Source organism: Podarcis cretensis (assembly GCF_951804945.1).
Source record: "Podarcis cretensis genome assembly, chromosome: 4".
NCBI lineage: Eukaryota > Metazoa > Chordata > Lepidosauria > Squamata > Lacertidae > Podarcis > Podarcis cretensis.
The window spans coordinates 34,849,723-34,869,224 of record NC_137173.1 but is presented as its reverse complement, the minus strand read 5'-3'; the positions used below and the strand labels follow the sequence as shown (position 1 = coordinate 34,869,224).

Sequence of the window (19,502 nt, the reverse complement as noted above, 5' to 3'; positions counted from 1 at the left end):
TCTACTTTTGCAAAAGTTTTGGGTTTCCTTGAACATGCTGATACTTCCCTCTTGTTTCCCACTGGGTTCCTGCTGGTTATAACCTTGTTGGCACTCACTGGCTGCATTTGCAGTTAGAGGTAGTGATGGTAAAGGATGCAATCCTGTCTGACCTGCAAATGCGAAATAGCATTTACAAATCAGAGTAGAGCCTTTTCCTGTCAGATCACCTCTCCGCCACTCCGTTGTGCGACATCACAACTAGGGCATTCATTCCTAAGTTATAAAAGAAACAAAACAAACCCCTACAGCTCACTTTTTGCCAACTATACATAAAGTGCTCAGAGTATAATGATGGTGGGGCTAATAATAATAATAATAATAATAATAATAATAATAATAATAGCTGCTGTGTATTGCATACAATATATACAATAACTACATGTTGTTAATCTTTGCATTCACAAAGATTTGGATTTTACCTGTTTTATGGCTGCCTTATGCAACGAAACCCTTCTCTTTACTTGAGAAGCTGTTTAAAAATAATTCTTCAAGGAAACTCTGAATAAAATATACCAATATAGCTCAGTGCTGCCTAAGTTGTACTTCACCGGCAGGTGCAGGAGCCCAGAAATACACTGTTCTTAGAAAGGGCACTTCAGCAAAGTTCTGTCATTTCTGCTGTTACTTTTCTAGGCCTTCGCACTTCTCTATTTAAATCCGCAATCTTTTTTAACATGTGGAGAAATTAGAGGGACATTCCAGACTCTTGTCACATTCAAGCTGCAGTTCCTCTTGGAAGGGCCAGCTTGGAAAGACAGTAGCCATTTATTCTCCAGTTAAATCTCCCTTGAAAATATTTTTTCACATCAGCCACCACTGAAGGAAATGTACCACTCTTTCCAACGTAGCTCTGAGCCGTAGGTGGCACTGTGGGTTAAACCACAGAGCCTAGGACTTGCCGATCAGAAGGTCGGCTGTTTGAATCCCCATGACGGGGTGAGCTCCCGTTGCTCGGTCCCTGCTCCTGCCAACCTAGCAGTTCGAAAGCACATCAAAGTGCAAGCAGATAAATAGGTATCTCCTCCAGCGGGAAGGTAAACGGCGTTTCCGTGCGCTGCTCTGGTTCGCCAGAAGCGGCTTAGTCATGCTGGCCACATGACCAGGAAGCTGTACGCCAGCTCCCTCGGCCAATAAAGCGAGATGAGTGCCTCAACCCCAGAGTCGGTCACGACTGGACCTAATGGTCAGGGGTCCCTTTTTACCACTGAAGGAAATGTACCACTCTTTCCAATGTAGCTCTGAGCCTCTTAGTGCTCTGTATTGCAGATTTACTCCTGTCATTTATTAGTAAGACTGGTGGCTGTGTTTGACCATGTACAGTGCATGTTTTCCATCTACCACACTTGAAATTGGGCAGCTACAGTTACAGACAGCTGAGCAAGTGAGAGAGTTTACACTAGGATTGGACTCGGTGATAAAGAAGTTAGACTCAAGGATGCAGAAGCCACTTCACTATTTTTGGGCGACCTCCTGCTCTGCTTCCAAACACAGGCACTCAACCAACCTGAATTCCCTATTACAGGGAGCAAGTGGGACCTACAACATATTATTGCAACATACCCCCCCTCCTCCAAAATGGGTGCTCCTGTTCAGGGTTCCAGCCACAGCATCCCACTTCCCCCATGGCCCATTTTTCTTTCTTTCCCAACAGCCATATAAAATTCCATCTCTGCTTAGCATGCTGAGTCCTTGTGGGACTGCAGGAGGTGTTGCCACCTTGTTTTTGCTTTAAAAAATTGTACAAACTTTGGGGTTCCCCCAAATATGCTGCCATCTCCCTCTTGTTTCTCAGTGGCCTCATTTTACCTGCAACCCTGGTGGCATGCAGCAGCTGAGTTTGCTATTAGAGGGAGTTAGGATTAGAACAACCATCCAGCATTTTTGCTTTAAGCACTGGTTGTACACCTGCTTTAGAACTTTAATAAAATGTAAGTATCAGAAATAGCAAAGGAAGAACAACCTAAATTTGTTTGGCATGATTTGCGCGAGTGTCAGTTTTTGTACCTTTATAGACTGGTGTAAGCTATTTTGGAAATGAATTTTGTAGCAGGTGGCTTAGAAGCGGAAAGGAACCTGGAATTAGTTGACAGTGTGTCATGGATGTGCTTCATATGAATTACTGTGTGTCTACCCTTCCTCTAAAAATAAAACCCAGAATCCTTTTTATTTTAAATCTAGGGGCTGCTCACTCTTGCTTCCCAACTCCCTGAGCACTCGCTCACATTAATCCCCTAGAGTTCCCCCTTCCTATCCCACTCAACTACTAAGCTCACTTTTCACCTTTCCAACCCCATTTCTGAAGCCACTAAGGGCTTGTTTGGGGGGATTTGAAGGGAAAATGTTTTAACCAGAGAAGAAACAGGAGAAATAGCAGAGATGGGTATAACACTACTACTATTACTACTACTACTACTACTAATAATAATAATAATAATAATAATAATAATTTATTATTTATACCCCGGCCATCTGGCTGGGCTTCCCCAGCCACTCTGGGCGGCTTCCAAAAAAATATTAAAATACTGTAGTACATCAAACATTAAAAGCTTCCCTAAACAGGGCTGCCTTCAGATGTCTTCTAAAAGTCTGGTAGTTGTTATCTTTGACATCTGGTGGGAGGGCGTTCCACAGGGAGGGCACCACTACCGAGAAGGCCCTCTGCCTGGTTCCCTGTAACTTGGCTTCTCACAGTGAGGGAACCACCAGAAGGCCCTCGGTGCTGGACCTCAGTGTCCGGGGAGAACGATGGGGGTGGAGGCGCTCCTTCAGATATACTGGACCGAGGCCGAAACAGACACCTAAAGCTAACACAACAGAGCCTTCTTGCTGCACTCAGTATTGTTCTGAACTGCCCCACCCCACTCCTAGCATTGTTTAAAACAGCCACTTTTTTCCTTTCAGTGTTCCTCCCTTTGCACTGTGCTCAGACCTCTCCCTCTTCTGCTGCCTCATGTGAGAGAGATGAAGAATTCAGAGCTCTCACATATTCCATAGCACCATAATGCAATGAAGGTACTTTACTCAAACCCCTGTCATTGTTTAAAACCACCATTTCTCTCTCACTTCTTTCCATCCTTCTTTACTTAAACTTTGGCTGCCAATTCTCCCTTTTGCTTTTCAGTGGGCCTATTTTGGCTCCAGTCCTGTCACTACTCAGTCACCTGGAAAAACTTCCTATCCTGGACGTGTAGCCATTGATGGCATTGTGGGACTTGGTCATAGTGCACCTTGCAGGCTATCCTGCATGCGATATGAATTCTGTAGTTAATGTTTCACGCAAGATAGATTGGGGAAGAACCAACATCAGACTTACATTGTTTTAAAATAGCTCAGTCAGAAGAGCATGAATCTCTTAATCCCGGTTTGGGCAAAAGATTCTTGCATTGCAGGGGATTATGGTCTCTTCCAAATTCTATGATTCTATGATCCCTGTTGTCCACCAATGTATTTTTAAATTTGCAAAGCATGCTCAGGATAATAGTTTAGGCCACAAGCAGCATGTGTGGTGCTTACCTGGACAGGGCTCGGGTGGGGCAGGGTGCTGGTGAAGTTCAGGCTGTGCTAATACAGCACTGAGAATGCCCCGACCAACTTGGAGCTTCTTAGGACGCACCTGCACAGTCCCAGTCTTGTTGCTGCCTTGACCAATCTCAGCCCTGTCCACTTTAAGCATCAGTGATGCTTGTGTCTGGAGGGCAACTCCAGCTCGCCACACACACTGCTACTGGTGAAGGTTTATTCAGCGATGCTGCTAAACAGCATTAGAAGTGCCATACAAGATCTCGCCAAGGGCCTCTTCCTCATTCATTCATTCATTTTTGCAATAATGCTAGCATTCAGGAGACGTTAGGTAGTTCACAAGAAATTGACTCATGATCCACAAATGGAAGGAAGATTGCCTTATTATACAAGATTACTGGCTTTATTACAATGGCTAAGATCCATATAACCAGTGGATTAGCATTTGTAAACCAGTGGATTATACTTGACAATCTTTTAAACTGTATGCCCACTTAGTAAACTTAAATAATAAGTTCAGTATGCCCATTATATACCAAGATGTCACACCACAGCATTTTGAGTATTTACTTTGCTCATTTTGTTGTGGAAGAAGTAAGGCATAGCATCAATCATACATATGAGAAATGAACTCTCTTTTAAAATATGTCTCACCTTATCTGAGGGTGGGGTGGCAAGTGGGTCCACTGTAATTTTGTAGTTTGCCTAAGATATTCCAATGATGAGGCATCATGGAAGAAATCCCCTTATAGGAACCCTTCTCTCATGCATTGAATCAAACTGTTATGCTGGAATTGAAGTTTCACTGCTGAATTCTCATTTGCCTTGGACAGGATGAAGACTGGGTGCTAAGCAACTCATTGACCTTTAAATACCAGCTGTTTCGTTTCTCCATCTTAACAATTTTCTGTGGGAACTGCCACAATGGTAACAAATGATGCCTGAACTGTTGCTCGTGCCCCTTGAAGCAGTTCAAACCCAGTTGAAGAAAGGAAAGACTCTCTGGTGTGCAAGTGTGCTATTGCATTGCCCTTGTCCTTTCAGAGCAAATACTTGGGTCCAAGTGAGCCAAGTAATTAAAGAATCAACAGCAGTGAAAATCATAATGGAAAGCTGTGAAGTTCCAAAATAGTGGATTCTTTGAGACACATCAGCACCAAAAAACTAAACTCTGTTTTAAGCTGATTCAGCCGTAAGGCCTTCCATAAAGAGCTGCAAAGGCTTTGTTTTTCGTTTCTTTTTAGAGATATTAGCCACTTCATAGAACTGCAGTCTTTAGCATTGTTTAGTTGGGAATGTATTAGAGTGGACATTATCCTAGGAATTACTGGTCAGGTTGAGGTGGTGAGGTCTGGGGCAGAAGGGGAAAGGATGAGGTAGCAGATGCCACACATCTCACAACCTAACACACTCTGATGGTATTATTTGCTTCAGATCTATTGCCATGAAACTGATGCTGTAGGTGAAAAGCTATACCTGTTCAAAAGTATTAAGACATAATCTATATGCACAGACATGCACTTTATTTCCTCTACCCGAGGATTCTAGTGACGTAATATTTCCATTTCTATTAATATTTTTCCTGCCAGTCAGTGAAAGTTTATAGACAGGGATGAACTTTGGCACATAATTATTTTGTGTGTTATTTACACAATAGGATAGGAAACCTGTAATATCTCTAATCAAATAAACAAGATTACATCCAAAGCAGAATTGCTATTTATATTTGGAAACCTCACACTAAAAGCAAATATAGTACAATTTGTTACACTGAACATCCACACAATTTCTCTAAAATGACATTAAAATAGAAAACCTTACCATATTTGAGAAGGCAGCTTCCTGGCTAATTTCCTTTTTTCCACCCCTTCACAAAGGACAAATCCAGGTCAGCAAATAAAAATGTCTCTTTACAGAAGTGAAATTCTACTTGAGCTTTATCTCCTGAGCACCCAGAGCACTCATTTCAAAAAGCCACACAGTTTGCTCTTTTTGGAAGCTTTGGAACAGTTCCCCTCCCTTTGTATTGGGTAGGTTTAGATCCAGCAGTGTAAGATCCAGGGACCTGAGAGACAGCACTGCAAAGAAGAGATGGGAGGGGGCCAACACTGGCACTGATTTAGACCAAACTCTAAATATAACGCAACCCACTTTCCATGCTTCGCTCTCCAAATACTGACCTTGTTGGAAAGCTGACCTCTCCTCTTGTCATTCTTTGCAGAGGAGATAGGACATAATGCAAGTAGCAGACAACTGCTTGCAGCAAGCCAGGTATGGACGCTATCTCTATCGCAACCGCATCCTGCTTAATTTCTGTCTGTGTGCATATTTTTAAAAGGGGTATTCTCAGAGGAATGACTGCTTCCAGTATTCCCCCCCCCCCTTCTGCTTTATTAAGTCTGGAAGAAAGGGAAAACTTCCCAGTGGAGAAGCCCATAGCATTTCCCCTTTTAGTCAAAACAAGAAGCTAGTTTGACTGTGCTACAATTTATATTAATGCTGCCCCTGTATGTAGCTTGAGAGCATGGAAAACTACCTTGCTTGATAAGAGACCATTCCTAGGGTGGTTGCTTAAAGGTAAAGGTAAAGGGACCCCTGACCATTAGGTCCAGTCGCGGATGACTCTGGGGTTGCTGCGCTCATCTCGCTTTACTGAACAAGGGAGCTGGCGTACAGCTTCTGAGTCATGTGGGCAGCATGACTAAGCCGCTTCTGGCGAACCAGAGCAGCTCATGGAAACACTGCTTACCTTCCCGCCAGAGCAGTACCTACTTGCACTGCATGCTTTCGAACTGCTAGGTTGGCAGGAGCTGGGACCGAACAATGGGAGCTCACCCTGTCGCGGAGATTGAACCGCCAACCTTCTGATCAGCAAGCCCTAGGCTCTGTGGTTTCACTCACAGCGCCACCTGTGTCCCAGGGTAGTTGCTTAGTCATTGCCAAAAAAAGGGAGGAAAGGCATCACACACAGAGAGGACACAGGCTTGCAAACATTTGCATATGCTAATTTATATGTATAGATGCTGGTCTAGAAATAATTACTATAATTTAAACTGGCCTCTACCAAGCTGGTGTCCTCTCCTCCTGATATTTTGGCCTACAGCTCTTCTTATCCCTGGCCATTGACTGTGCTGGTTGAGACTGATGAGAGCTGGAGCCCCAAACATCAATTTGCAGGACACCAATTTGCAGGACACCAATTTGCAGGAAGCTGCTTTATACAGAAATGCCTCTCATCATGGTATGGAAGACCATGACCTGAGGAACTGTGTGCTTGCTGAGTCCGCTGTTCAGTGGTATAACTGTTGGTGGGTGACTTCAAGGTCGGTGCACTCCCTTCCTATGGCTCTTAATCTCTAAACTGGATTTGGGCTAGGCAGCCCTCCAAACAGAGAATACCTTCAAGCTGAGAACTGTTCTCTGTAAAGTAGCTGAGAGGCATCTAAAGTACAACCTTCAGAGAAGAGGTATGAGTAATGTAACCATGTGGTTTGCAGGTCCTGGATTATGCAGATACTTTGATTTACTGTTCTCAACCATGGGCACTGATGAGTTTCTCCCTAACCTCAGCTTGCAATTTCTCAAATAATTTAGAAGCTGAGCAAGAGTCTCACACATGCTTGTAGATAGGAGGGACTGCTTGTCAGAAGCCCTCTTGTGTATCCCAAATACCCCATAAATATATCTAGTTGGGACCAGGAAACAGGCTTTTGGGTAGCTGTATTCAGGCTCTGGAATCGGCCTCTCCCCCTCTCTAATGACTTTCTGTAAGATGGTCAAAACCTTCCTTTTTAAGAAGGGTTTGGGGATCATAAATGGCTGTCCTCTTTTTGAAGTGAATTTAGTTAAACTAACTTATTTTTTATGGCTGTAGTGTTTTTGTATTGCTGTTTCAGTATATTATGGCTGCTTCGTTTTATTTATAGCCATGACATTGTGTTTAAAATTGTTACATTATTGATTTAACTTATGTTGTTAGCCACCTTGGTCTTGTTGAGGAAAAGTGGGATATACAGTGGTACCTCTGGTTGTCAACGGGATCCGTTCCGGAGGCCCGTTCGCAACATGAAAAGAGCGCAACCCGCAGCGGCGCATCTGTGCATGCACAAGTTGCGATTCGGCACTTCTGTGCATGTGCGTGACGTCATTTTGCGCTTCTTCGCATGCGTGTGCGGCAAAACCTGGAAGTAACCCTTTCCAGTACTGCTGGGTCGCTGCAGAACGTAACCTGAAAGAACGTAACATGAAGCAAATGTAGCATGAGGTATGACTGTAAATGTTTTTGATGAAAAAAATATGTAGGGTAAGTATGTTAACCTCTATTTAAAGCAGACAAAAGACATAGATAGCTGTGTTGATCCTTTGGGAGTGGGGGAGGTGGAATCCAAAAACCAAAAAGGTTTATTAAGACCAACCATAATGTCAGGAAACAATGACTAAGCTTTTAACTTCTCCATAAGGCTGGATATTAAACCAAACCTGGGATCAGGAGGGCGAAAAAGTTGGGCTTGGTGTTGGAGCCCCAAAGTCTGCAGTTTCTGTGAGTCTTAAAATGGAATGCAGACTTAATTACTCTCTGAACCTCTGCGATTTCAGCTGTTCCCAAGTATTCCCCGCCTCTTTTGTATGTTTGCTTGTTTGTTTAGTGTTGCTGGGGAATATTAAACTTAGGGTGATCTACATTGATTTGTTTTGTAATGTACCATGTATCAGTGAATGCTTGCTTGTCTCTACATCAACACCACTTATAATACATTAAGGGAAATAAAAGAAGCAATAAAAATTAAAATGATGTGGACCACCTCAATGGAAGCTCATGGGCCACAGTTTGGGGACCCCTACTCAAACTGACAGCTTTCTGTACCATGAAGTAGCCCCTCAAAGTATGACTAGCTGGTTTGTTGTGTAAATGTACCACATGTAAAGCATGTAAGTCATGGTCATTGCAGGAACCAAAACAAATATATGTATGAAGACTTGAATCATTTTCCAACTTCAGCATATTTTTGAAAACCCTTAATATCCCTGCCTAGAAGTGGTTAGTCAGCTTCTGCTGTGCTAATATTATATAATTGCTTGTGTCAGAACATATTTTCTGCCTTTTTTTATTCTGTCAATATAGTTGGGTCCTAGGAAACTGTTTAGAAAGTACCAGTTATGAACTCGCCCTGCTCCTATGGATCTATTGCAAGCTGCAGGCAGAGCTTGTCATGTACACATGGCTTTTCCATTCATTTCCACACAGAGCGCCAAAGGATATCATGTGTGGTCACCTACCTCTGTTCAAATTAATGGGGAGTCCTGCACACATAGCCCTGGGGTACTTTGCAGTATGCCTAGAGCTCTAGGTTGAGGCACATAGCTGGTATTATATGTCAAAAATCAGCCTTGTACTTATCCAAAAATGCCAGGCGAATTTCCCGGGGGAGAGCATTCGCCACATGGGGAGCCGCTTCAGAAAGGGCCTGTTCTCGTGTTGCCACCCTCCAGACCTTTCGAGGAGGAGGCACATGAAGAAGGGCCTCAGAAAATGATCTCAGGGTAGGTTCATATGGAAAGAGGCGGTCCTTGAGGTATTGCGATCCTGAGCTGTTTATATGCCAGTATGAATTTCATGGTGGAACAAATAACAAATAGAAACTGAATATCACCTTTTTACCTGGCTGCAGCAGGCGAGATGGGACAGCAAGACCTACTCCTTCCCCTTATCTGAAAAAAAATGCCCTTTCTCTCCTTCCCTTCCTGGACTCCCTTAGTCTTGCTGACTTTTTCATTTTTCTGATCATGTCAGTTAGATGTTAAGCCCAAAGGCCTGGGTTGTTGTTGTTGTTGTTGTTTTAAGTCTGTACAGTATATTGCAATTTTTAGCCATTTAAACTGCAAATAATACCTTTCAAAACCAGAATTCAACCCTGATATTTCTTCCAGATTAAGTAACAGTTTATTGCATTTGAACTGTGGAAAGTTTGTACAGGAGCAGGAAGCATTTAATATATTGCTATGGGGTGTCTCGCTCAGATTCATGTAATTAAACCATAGAATTGTAGAATTGGAAGGGACCATGGGAGTCATCTAGGCCAACCCCCTGCAGTGCAGGAATATTTTGCCCAATGTGGGGCTTGAACCCATGATCTTGAGATTAAGCGTCTCATGCTCTGCCAACTGAGCTATCCCATGATGCTGAACTTGTGTCATTCCAAGCTGAAAAGAAGTCGGAGGGTATTGCATACTGCAATCCAGTTCCAAAGTAAAGATGGGCAGTTAACAGGTGGTGCATTGTTTGCAAAGTTGTATCCTGGAAGCCATTTGTCTACTTTTAGAGTTCTATAATGAGCCATCTACAAGCAGATACAGGAGAAGAGGCTATTTATGACTCTGCTTTGGGGGCACCTCCCTCTCCGCTTTCTGAACATGCCAAGTCAGGATTTATAAAGAAATGTTAAAGTTAGCTGTCAGATTTGCTTGGCAAGCTATAGAGAGTACAAAGTTTCTAGGTTACAGTATGCAGAGGGTATCTTGGGAAGCAGTTGACTCAGCATATGGATACCTGGATAGAGCAATACAAATATATTCCAGTGCATAGTGAATGCTGCATTGCAAGTGAATTTTGAACTTCTGGATCATGTTGAGTGTTCCTCTGGAATCTGATAAACTGGTATTCCTTCCATCTCCCAACCCCCCTCCTTGTGCAGTGCAGGGAATGAAATGTTTCCCCTCAACCATAATGCCCCCAAAATATGTAAAAGCCACTAGATTTTTCTTTTCTTTTTCTTTTGGCCAGTGGAGGAGGCATTGCACATCCAAACTGATAGGCACTCAAGCCCCCAAGTTTACTACTGGGGAAAATAATTGCATCAGTGTCATTTGATCAGAATGCAGAACAGTGGATATGTTTTTGAGATTTACTTTTGCCTTTAGGTCTGTCACCTGATGCCTCTTCGGAAGAATGTGCTGGCACAAGTAAAACAGAGCAGGAACATACAACCCCTATGCCACCTACTTCAAAGAAAAGAAAACAGGTTGGTTGGTTTTATTCTCACGACTACCATGCAGAGTAGATGATGCATAATGAAAAGTAGGCAATGGAATTTCTGTGCTGCTTGTTGGGTAGAATCCAAATACTTGAGTTTCTGGGTATAGCAACTCTACTAGTTGGTACTTGGTTGGCAGCTCTACAGTTCAGCATTTTATCTATCACCAGTTTAGTGACCACAGTGTGCAAATGTCCACAGTTATGCTGTCTGCTGCCAATGGGAATTGTAGTTCAAAACATCCAGAGGGCACTAGGTTGTGAAAGCTTCTTTAGAGTTACAGCACTAGAAAAAAGCATTGTAGACTCTGAAGTGTTGGGATACTGCCAGGGAGATAGAGGCATCAGGCCTACACTATATCCTAACATGAAGCATCTTGTCAAAAACTGCAAATACCTCTTTTGCATCTTAAATTGGAGCACTCGAAAAATCCAAAATAATTTTTGAGTGGGCAGATGGGGACAAACATTTCCCTACCAAAAGCTAGCAGGTATGGAATTTACCAAGACATACTGCCAGACATCTTGTATGCTGACTGCCTGTTTTGCAAAGGCCTTTGGCTAAAAGCAATAAAAAATTTTTTTTAAAGAAAACCTGACTACCTTTTAAAATTAATTTGTTACGTGTTAGTATATACTGCTGTTTCAGCCTGTTCAAGCTGATTTTCTGCATCAAAGCTTTCTTTTAGAACACTATATTTCTGTGTTGGTGACATCTCAATGTCTGGAAGACGAGGGGAGCAGATTTTGAAATAAATGTTGCTTTGAAGACCAGTCTGAAAACCCGTTCTTCCAGGAACTTTGCATGTGCTGTTGCCAAAAGTTAACTTCGGCAAATACACCCACAGTGCTGAACGTGGCACTGCCCTCTGATGAGTGTGATGAGCACTCCAAACTTCAAAGCTATAGGGGTGGGTAGGATTGTCCATAAAGCTGGACCATAAAGAAGGCTGATCACCAAAGAATTGATGCTTTTGAATTATGGTGTTGGGGGAGACGCTTGAGAGTCCCATGGACTGCAAGAAGATCAAACCTATCCATTCTTAAGGAAATTAGCCCTGAGTGCTCCCTGGAAGGACAGATCCTGAAGCTGAGGCTCCAACACTTTGGCCACCTCATGAGAAGAGAAGACTCCCTGGAAAAGACCCCGATGTTGGGAAAGATTGAGAGCACAAGGAGAAGGGGATGACAGAGGACGAGATGGTTGGACAGTGCTCTCGAAGCTACCAGCATGAGTCTGACCAAACTGCGGGAGGCAGTGGAAGATAGGAGTGCCTGGCGTGCTCTGGTCCATGGGGTCACGAAGAGCAGGACACGACTAAACGACTAAACGACTGTCCAAGGAGTTTTATAGCGATTCTCCACCAGTCCCAAAGTTGGGAGGAAGGCCTCTTCCTCTGGAAGAAGAAAAGCACTGAGGGTTGTCATTGAAGGCACTTGGAGCACCAGTGGGAAGTGGCACCTAACAGGGTATGCTTGTCCCATGTAGCCTTTCCCTTGGAAAAGATGGCTGGGTGGAACATTCAGTGCTGCTTCTGGAAGACACCTCACCTTCAGGCAGCAAGGCCTAACAGTGCATGCTTCAAACACACCTCTGGCCTTTCTCTCTGGAAGTGCAAGCCAGGTGAGGAGGGTTCTGCCAACAAATTGTTGATTCCCAATAACCATATACACATCACTTCTCAATGTTGCTGCCGTGGGTCACATACATTGCTTTATTCCATTGCAGATCACTTCTAATCATTGTGACCCTTCTTGGCCTCAAATTAAGCGAAAATTGTGAAGGGTAGAGTCAGATACTCTTAAACTGGCAGGGTGCAGAAACAGATTTTCAATATGTTCCTTTAAATGTACACCCCCACAAAAAACCCCCAGTCATGTGATGTTTTGTAAGGCACAGGACATGATTATACATTGAGAAAAGATCGTTCGCAAACAGTGCAGCAACAATCACTTTCTGAATGCATTTTTCTTGTTCACATTATATAATTAATGCCAAGTTCTTTTAATTTTCTGTTGTGTTTAAAGCATGCAGTTAACCAGCTGTAAATTCCATATCTAGAATGGATGGAGTTCATTCATTATGTAACATGCAGCCAGTAGTTGTTTGTTAAATGGTAAACCAGCCCTATTCCTGTTGTTAGTTCCAGCTTATCTCCAGCTGCAGTTTGCTTTTTGCTTCCATGGCCAGGCTGATTTGGACAGATCAAGCATGATCCAGAATCTTTTCATTTTTGGCAGATCCTTGCAGCCGAGACATGTGCTTAATTCCCACACACCAGCTCAGTTGTGTTTCTAAAGTGTTTTTAATGATGATGTAACTCAGCCCAAATGCTCAGCTTCTTTTCCCTTTCCCCCCTGCCCACCTTCCCCATCCGCAGGCTACAGAATGTTTCCTCGGTGCAGAAAAAGAGGACTCTGCGAATAAAAACAAAAGTGAAGCAAAGCCAAAGAGAAGAAGAAAGGTATTGACTCCTAACTGACATTGCAACATAGCAGCATAAATGCTTCTCTGGAGGCTGTTATAAAATGCTTCAGAATTGTTACGAGACAACACAAAACAAATGACTTTTTAAAAGCTTTAAAGTTTATCCCCACACCTTACCCTTTTAGTTCTGAGGGTTATTTTTCCGTCACTGAAAATCATTTCATTCAAGAAAACTCCATCCTTGTTTTATCTTACTCCACTAATATATTTGAGCTAAATCCCTGTTCAATATACAATTGAGTAATTCAGTGTAGGGAAGTGTTTTTTGCATATCACCCCAATCTGCACAGCAGTTCCAGGGGTTCCAGGCACTTACCCCAGGGTCTCTGTTTCCTTTAGTACAATGAGGCACAACAGAGACTATGGTGTCTTTTGGATATATGGTTTATTTACATGTATACACAACCCAATCCTGTGATAAAAGGGGTTCAAAGCATTACATTCCAAGAGACTCCTGTTTCTCCCATTGTGGCAACCTCCAATTCAAACTGTCAGTCCACATTAAAACAGTAAAATTATTGGTAAAAACAGTTCAATACAACAATTTTAAACATTTTTTTAAAATTAAAGCAAGTGATATCTGGGTAGGTTTGTCTAAACAAAAATTAATACAAGAAGAGTACAGTGAAGGGACATGCCTTATTTGTATCATGTAAGGTTTGATTTAAAAAACAACATGAATAGCCATGAAATATATTTGAAGTGTAAACAGACATTGCAACATTAAACTTGTTACAAAAATGCTAATAAATAAAATCTCTTGTTCAAACCACTAGGGATAACTGTCTGCAAGTTATAAATCCAACATACTCCCATTGAGAAGGTAAAACATGAAGATCCTGTCCTTTCTGAGTTGATATATGGGTGTGCTCAGTTGCCAAAAACTCCCAACTTCTCAGATATAAGATTGTATTAAAAAAAAAAAAGCTGAGTTAATGCAGCATCAGGCTTTTAAGTTCTATTACTCTTTTCACTTATGCATTATCTTAAAGCTCTACTAATTTGTTGCACATACCAACACGGACGTAGTATCTTTACTCTTGATTCAACAGGCAGATGCAAGATACCCAAATTCTGTACCAGGAGTCGCTTGTCAAAGACCTACCAAGCTGAACTCAGCCTGCCAACCATGTCTGGAAGTCCACATGGGATAAAATAAGCTTCCTGTTTGTGTTACCTTCCTGGGAATCCAAAAAAACAGGAGGTGTCAGGCACCTAGGCCTTCGATCTGATCCAACAGAGCTCTTCTTAGGTTCTTTCATAGAATTGTAGAGTTAGAAGGGACCTTGAGGATCATCAGCAAAGTAGAGTTAGAAGGGACCCTGAGGGGTCAGCAAACTTTTTCAGGAGGGGGCCGGTCCACAGTCCCTCAGACCTTGTGGGGGGCCGGACCCACCCCTTCCCAAAAGGACCCCTCTGCCGCCACTCATGCTGCAGCCAACACCGCCTTGTCTTCGGCAGCGTCATCATTGTCCTCTGCCTTGGCCAATGGTCCGCAAGGCACAGAGCCCATGCTGCTGGCCTGGGCAGTGGAGGCAGCCTCCCCGCCACCGCTACTTCCTCCTGCTTGGCTCTTGGCCATACGCAGCCGTCTCAGCAGGAAGAAAGGGAGGATGTCGCCCAGAGGCGTCTGCAGCTTTGGATTGGCTGCAGGAGCTTCCTGCGGCCAATTCGAAGCCATGCCAGCATTGCCACCTGCCCAGAGGCACCCGCGGCTTCAGATTGGCTGTGGGAGCTTCCTGCAGCCAATCCGAAGCCACGCCAGCATTGCGGAAGTCAGTCCCCATGTGGCAAAGCCTCTGTGCCGCGCCGCTTTAGTGCGGAGACTGACCAGGCAGGCGGCAGGGTCCGCAAGGTTTGCGAGCCGGATTAACGAGCCCAGTGAGCCGCATCCAGTCCCTGGGCCTTAGTTTGCCGACCCCTGATCTAGTCCAACCCATTTCAATGGGGGAATATGCAGCTGTCCCATATGGGAATTGAACCTGCGACCTTGGCATAATCAGCACCACTCTATCCTGTGCTATCCAGGCTGTCTTAAACAGGCACTGGGTGCAGTTATCATACTTGAATATATATTCACAAGTCTCCTGCAAGGATGTAATATCCATGTTAAAAAAATGTTCCATTGGAAGGTTTTTGTTTTGTTTTGGAGACTGACATCACATCTCATTTTTGGTGCTTTCCAGAGCAATATTTGTAGCATTATAGCACTGAATCCCAGAATGAACACGCTGTAAGGAAATAACAGCAAACGTCTCTGTGTCCCCACCCCCAATTCTTTCTTTTTAAAAAGCCTTTTGCTCTTTAGCATCTGGAATGAATTAGAAACAAAATAATAAAACTTCCTGCGTGAAGAACGTTTCCTCCCACAGCTCTTTGAAGAAAAGGAATATATTCAGGTGTCCTTGTTCTTACTGTTATGGAATTTCTTGTTAATATCAGCATCACCCTCTAGAGTACCATTATTTTCCTGAAGGAATTGAGTGACTCAGTGAATGATGTAATAGCGCCATGAAATAGTGCTCTTTTCCCCCACCTCCCGGCTTTAAGTGAAGTGAGTCCCATTGATCTTTGTCAGATTCTTATCTGCTTATGTATTCTATGTTAAACAAATGCAAAAGATCACTCTGAAAATTGCCCAGGAGACAAGCTCTGCCCTTAAAGGAAAATTTTAATTTGTTGAATTAGAAAATGTAAGCATGGATGGTGCTATGGTCTTGAAGGCACAACAGTTCAGCTATCCCTTTCTGCTTGGAGATTTTTTTACTGCTGGTTTGGGGAAATCCCATAGAAACTTGATGAACAGCTGAGCACAGATTTGGGGGATGGTTGAGAGAAATATGGATAAAAGCCTCCCATTTGATGTGACTCCACATTCTTCAGGCCACTGCAGAAGCTATATGCATGAGCAAATATGTTAAAGCTGTTTAAATGTGCTAAAAAAGCAACAGCTTTTAGACAGCTTTTGCCATATCCATCTAAAGTATTCTAGACTGAATCCTGGTGTCTTAATCCATGTAGGCTACATAAGATGTCCCACATTTAAGGTTTTTGAAGACCTGTTGTTTTCAGGCTAGAAAAAGAATAGAAAACAGTGTATTTATCAGCAAGAGTGGTAAAGATGGAATCGCTGTGCTGAATGTGCCTCTTCTTCTGTTTCTTTAGAAGAAAATTTCTGATATTCTTTCAAAATCATCTCCAAAACCAGGACTACCTGAAGACCTACAGAAACTTCTTAAGGAACATTTTTGTGCTAAACGTTCAGTGATTGAATTAGAAGAATTACAGTTGCCAGGTAATGAAATATATTATACAATGAAGGATATTATAAAAGATGCACCAGCAGAAAGAACAATAGGAATGTTAATTTGTAACACAACTGTGGCCTGGTTCGTTCACGCTAAACCGTGCTGCAACATTTAACTCTGATCCCAGCCGATGATTTATTAAATAACTATGTAACCAGTAACTATGATTTATTAAATATAGTTAAAGGTCAGTCGTTAACCAAGGTTTGTTCTTGGTTTATAAACCTTTGCTAACATTGACCATACTTTAGTGTGACATGCAAACTATGGTTAAGGAGTGATCACCACCCAAAAGCTACAGAGCCACAAGTGAAGAGCAACAGAATATTCAAACCAAACTCAAGTGTCTGCTACTCTCACTGGTACTATCCTGTGACATCAAAAACCAAGGTTTAAGAACCTTTAACAATGGTTTAATAATCTCTTTTTATGTAAAGTGCCCTGGAAGCATGGCTGAGTGTAAATTCCTAAAGACAAATACCTAAATAAAATAAAACACATTGAAAGAAATGGAACTGTGTATGATAGAGTGGGGGAGATGTTTTGGATCTCTAGCTGCCAACGAAAGTCAGCAATAACATACTTGTGTAAGCAGCAGGATTTCGCAGGATTTTGTAAGCCGCTAGCTGCTGGAGACACAGAATGTATAGCATTTGCTGTTGTCGGGTGAACCAGGATTTGGTGTGGGTTGCAGGAACTGTTCTGTATAGTTGAATTGTGCAGTTTTGTGGTATTGGTTAATGATTCAGCTCTTGAAAAAGAAAGCTGCAAACATTCTGCAGCATGCACAGCTGGTTAAGCAAAGCTATGTTTAAGGATAAGTTAGGAGTGGGCTGTATGGCGAGATGATTTTAGAAGGAATCTGGGTTGGGCTCAGTGCTTTTTTTCAGGGGGTACTCAAGAATACACAGTACGAGCACCTATTTTTCTAGGGGAAAAACACTGGTTGGGCTAAATGTTGTTCCCATCATTTGGCTAATCCGCTTTAAAGCTTCTTGTTATTAGCTCTGAGTGCTTGTGAAACTCTGCCTTTCCAAAGAGCACTTTACATGGCTTTTGGCAAAAGAGCTTTCCTGGAAGATTTAATCAAAGGTCTTAGTTTTAGCACCAAGCAACAATATTCTCTTGCGGTTACAGATGCCTGTTTCCTCCCTGCAAATGACCTCACCCACAGTTTTCCTTCCTACCTGAAAGAAAGTGAGTAGCTCATTGGTCTGAAGGCGTTGTGTGCATATAACTCTCATGCCCATTCTTTTCCTTAAAGGATTATAATCAAATTCAGATTTCCATTATTAGTCTAAATAAAAATGTTTCTTATTCTACTGTCTGTTTTAACGTGGTTAGATTAGGTTTGTTTTGGTCCTTTATTGATTTACAGCAGAAATGGTTATTTTCTTAATGTTCAGCAACAAACTTGCTTGCTTTAGGTATTTGGTGGTGGTTGACAATAAAAATTTTGATGATTAAAAAGCCAATAATACATACACATTTACTCACTGCAGTCCAATTATCAACAGGTTTGTGCTTGAAATCATCACATTTCTTCCCAGTTCTGAACTGGTATGAACAGTGTTTGGAAGGGTTTTAAAACCAAGCTTTCATACTTGAAAATATCTAAGGGAGCCCTTGTGCCAGATAGATTTATAGAAAAATGGAGTATACATACAAATCATAAAAACAAAAATTACTTGGATAATATACAATGATATATATTGTGGTCATAAAACTGGTGCAATATTTAGTTCTATAATATTTATAATATTTAGGTTTATGTGTGGTTTTTAAAAATATACTATTATATAGCAGAGTAAGGTGGAACTTAATCTGTAGTGTTTGTTTTATACACACGTACACACAGAGAGATAAAGAGATCAAAATAATATTATGCTATGGTCATTTGGGAGATGGGACAGCTTGTCCAGTGTCTCTTGACATTTTCAGTGGTCTTGCTTGGCCATGCCGTTTAACGCTCACCTACCTGCCTGGAGTGATTACGGTAGCTTTGGAAATTTATTTATTACAATGTGGCTTTTACAAAAGTCAAACAAACTTAAAGGTTTGCCTGCTTGCCAGTAGGCACGTAAGCACCATGTTCTCATGCAATTAGTCATTGCCGTACATTTTGCATAACTGCTCCTGCGGCATGTGGTCTTCCCCACTGCAGTTTGCCCCAAATGGGCGAAGCTCCGTAAAAACCACACGGAGAAGAAGTCAGTGGTGATGATGGTGATCTGCAGCTCCGCTCTTCGCTGTCTGGAACTCATCAAGTATGTCGTTAAGCAATGTAATAGAAGCTGGCACCCTTTTCTGAGGTTTTGTCTGAAACCACGGAATCACAGGCAAAACCCGGGCACTGTCTGCTAGCCTACAAAGTCACAGATGTATTTGCTCAGGCAGCTTCCCTACACTGGTGGCTTCCTTGCCTAGCTCTAGCATGAATATTTCAAGTCCAAAATAACATTTTGCATTTTTTAAAAGCATCTTAACTTGTTGCACATGGTGTCTTGTTAGTTCTGGGAAGCATTAAAAAGATTAGTCTCCACCAAATGCATTGGGATGCTACAAATGTATTGCACCAATACCACTTCCACTCCTTCCTTGGTTGGTTTGGTTTTATATGTGTGGTTTTATTAAAGAGAAGGGGAAGAGTGATAAACCACCAAGGAGGACAGAGGTCATTTTAGTAGGTGTGTACAGAATAAATTATAGCAGATGGGGGTTTTTTGGGTGTGTGTGTGTCCCCCGCCGCATAAGGTGTACTTTCTGAATTTTCCAATTTTTCATGACAGCTGGAACCTATGCTAGTTTAGAATATTTGTTCATATATCCCAATATTGGATGTTCTGATTGGCAGCAGCTCTTAAAAGTCTCACACAGAGAGAGGTCTTTTACATTACTTGCTACTTCAGATGAAGCTACTTGTATTTTTAGATAAAGATATTAAATATGGGGCCTTCTGCAAACAAAGCATTGCTTTACCATAGCTCTACCACTGAGCTATGGTTCCTCTCCCCATATTTTTTAGTAAAAGGTACATCCTTCTCCCTTATAGCTTAAGTTTATCCGGATTTGAATCCTGAGCATTCTCATTCTTCAAACAGAAATCATGTCCCTG

General features: G+C 42.3%; 2 protein-coding genes across 3 annotated transcripts in view; one reads left to right on the top strand and one right to left on the bottom strand.

Moving 5' to 3' along the window:
- Positions 1-19,502, bottom strand: part of FILIP1L (filamin A interacting protein 1 like) — a 183,505-nt gene that overhangs the window by 142,964 nt on the left and 21,039 nt on the right. The gene's annotated exons all lie outside the window — the stretch shown is intronic.
- Positions 1-19,502, top strand: part of CMSS1 (cms1 ribosomal small subunit homolog) — a 176,831-nt gene that overhangs the window by 148,515 nt on the left and 8,814 nt on the right. The window contains exons 1-6 of one of the 2 annotated variants that reach the window (XM_079974134.1): positions 5,692-5,832; positions 10,480-10,580; positions 12,973-13,056; positions 16,245-16,374; positions 17,525-17,584; positions 18,552-18,654. In XM_079974134.1, the coding sequence (XP_079830260.1) occupies positions 10,551-10,580; positions 12,973-13,056; positions 16,245-16,374; positions 17,525-17,584; positions 18,552-18,654 (407 nt within the window). In that variant the 5' untranslated portion in view covers positions 5,692-5,832; positions 10,480-10,550. Of the gene's footprint in view, positions 1-5,691; positions 5,833-10,479; positions 10,581-12,972; positions 13,057-16,244; positions 16,375-17,524; positions 17,585-18,551; positions 18,655-19,502 lie in introns of those variants that run through there. The other variant, XM_079974133.1, reaches the window with a different exon arrangement.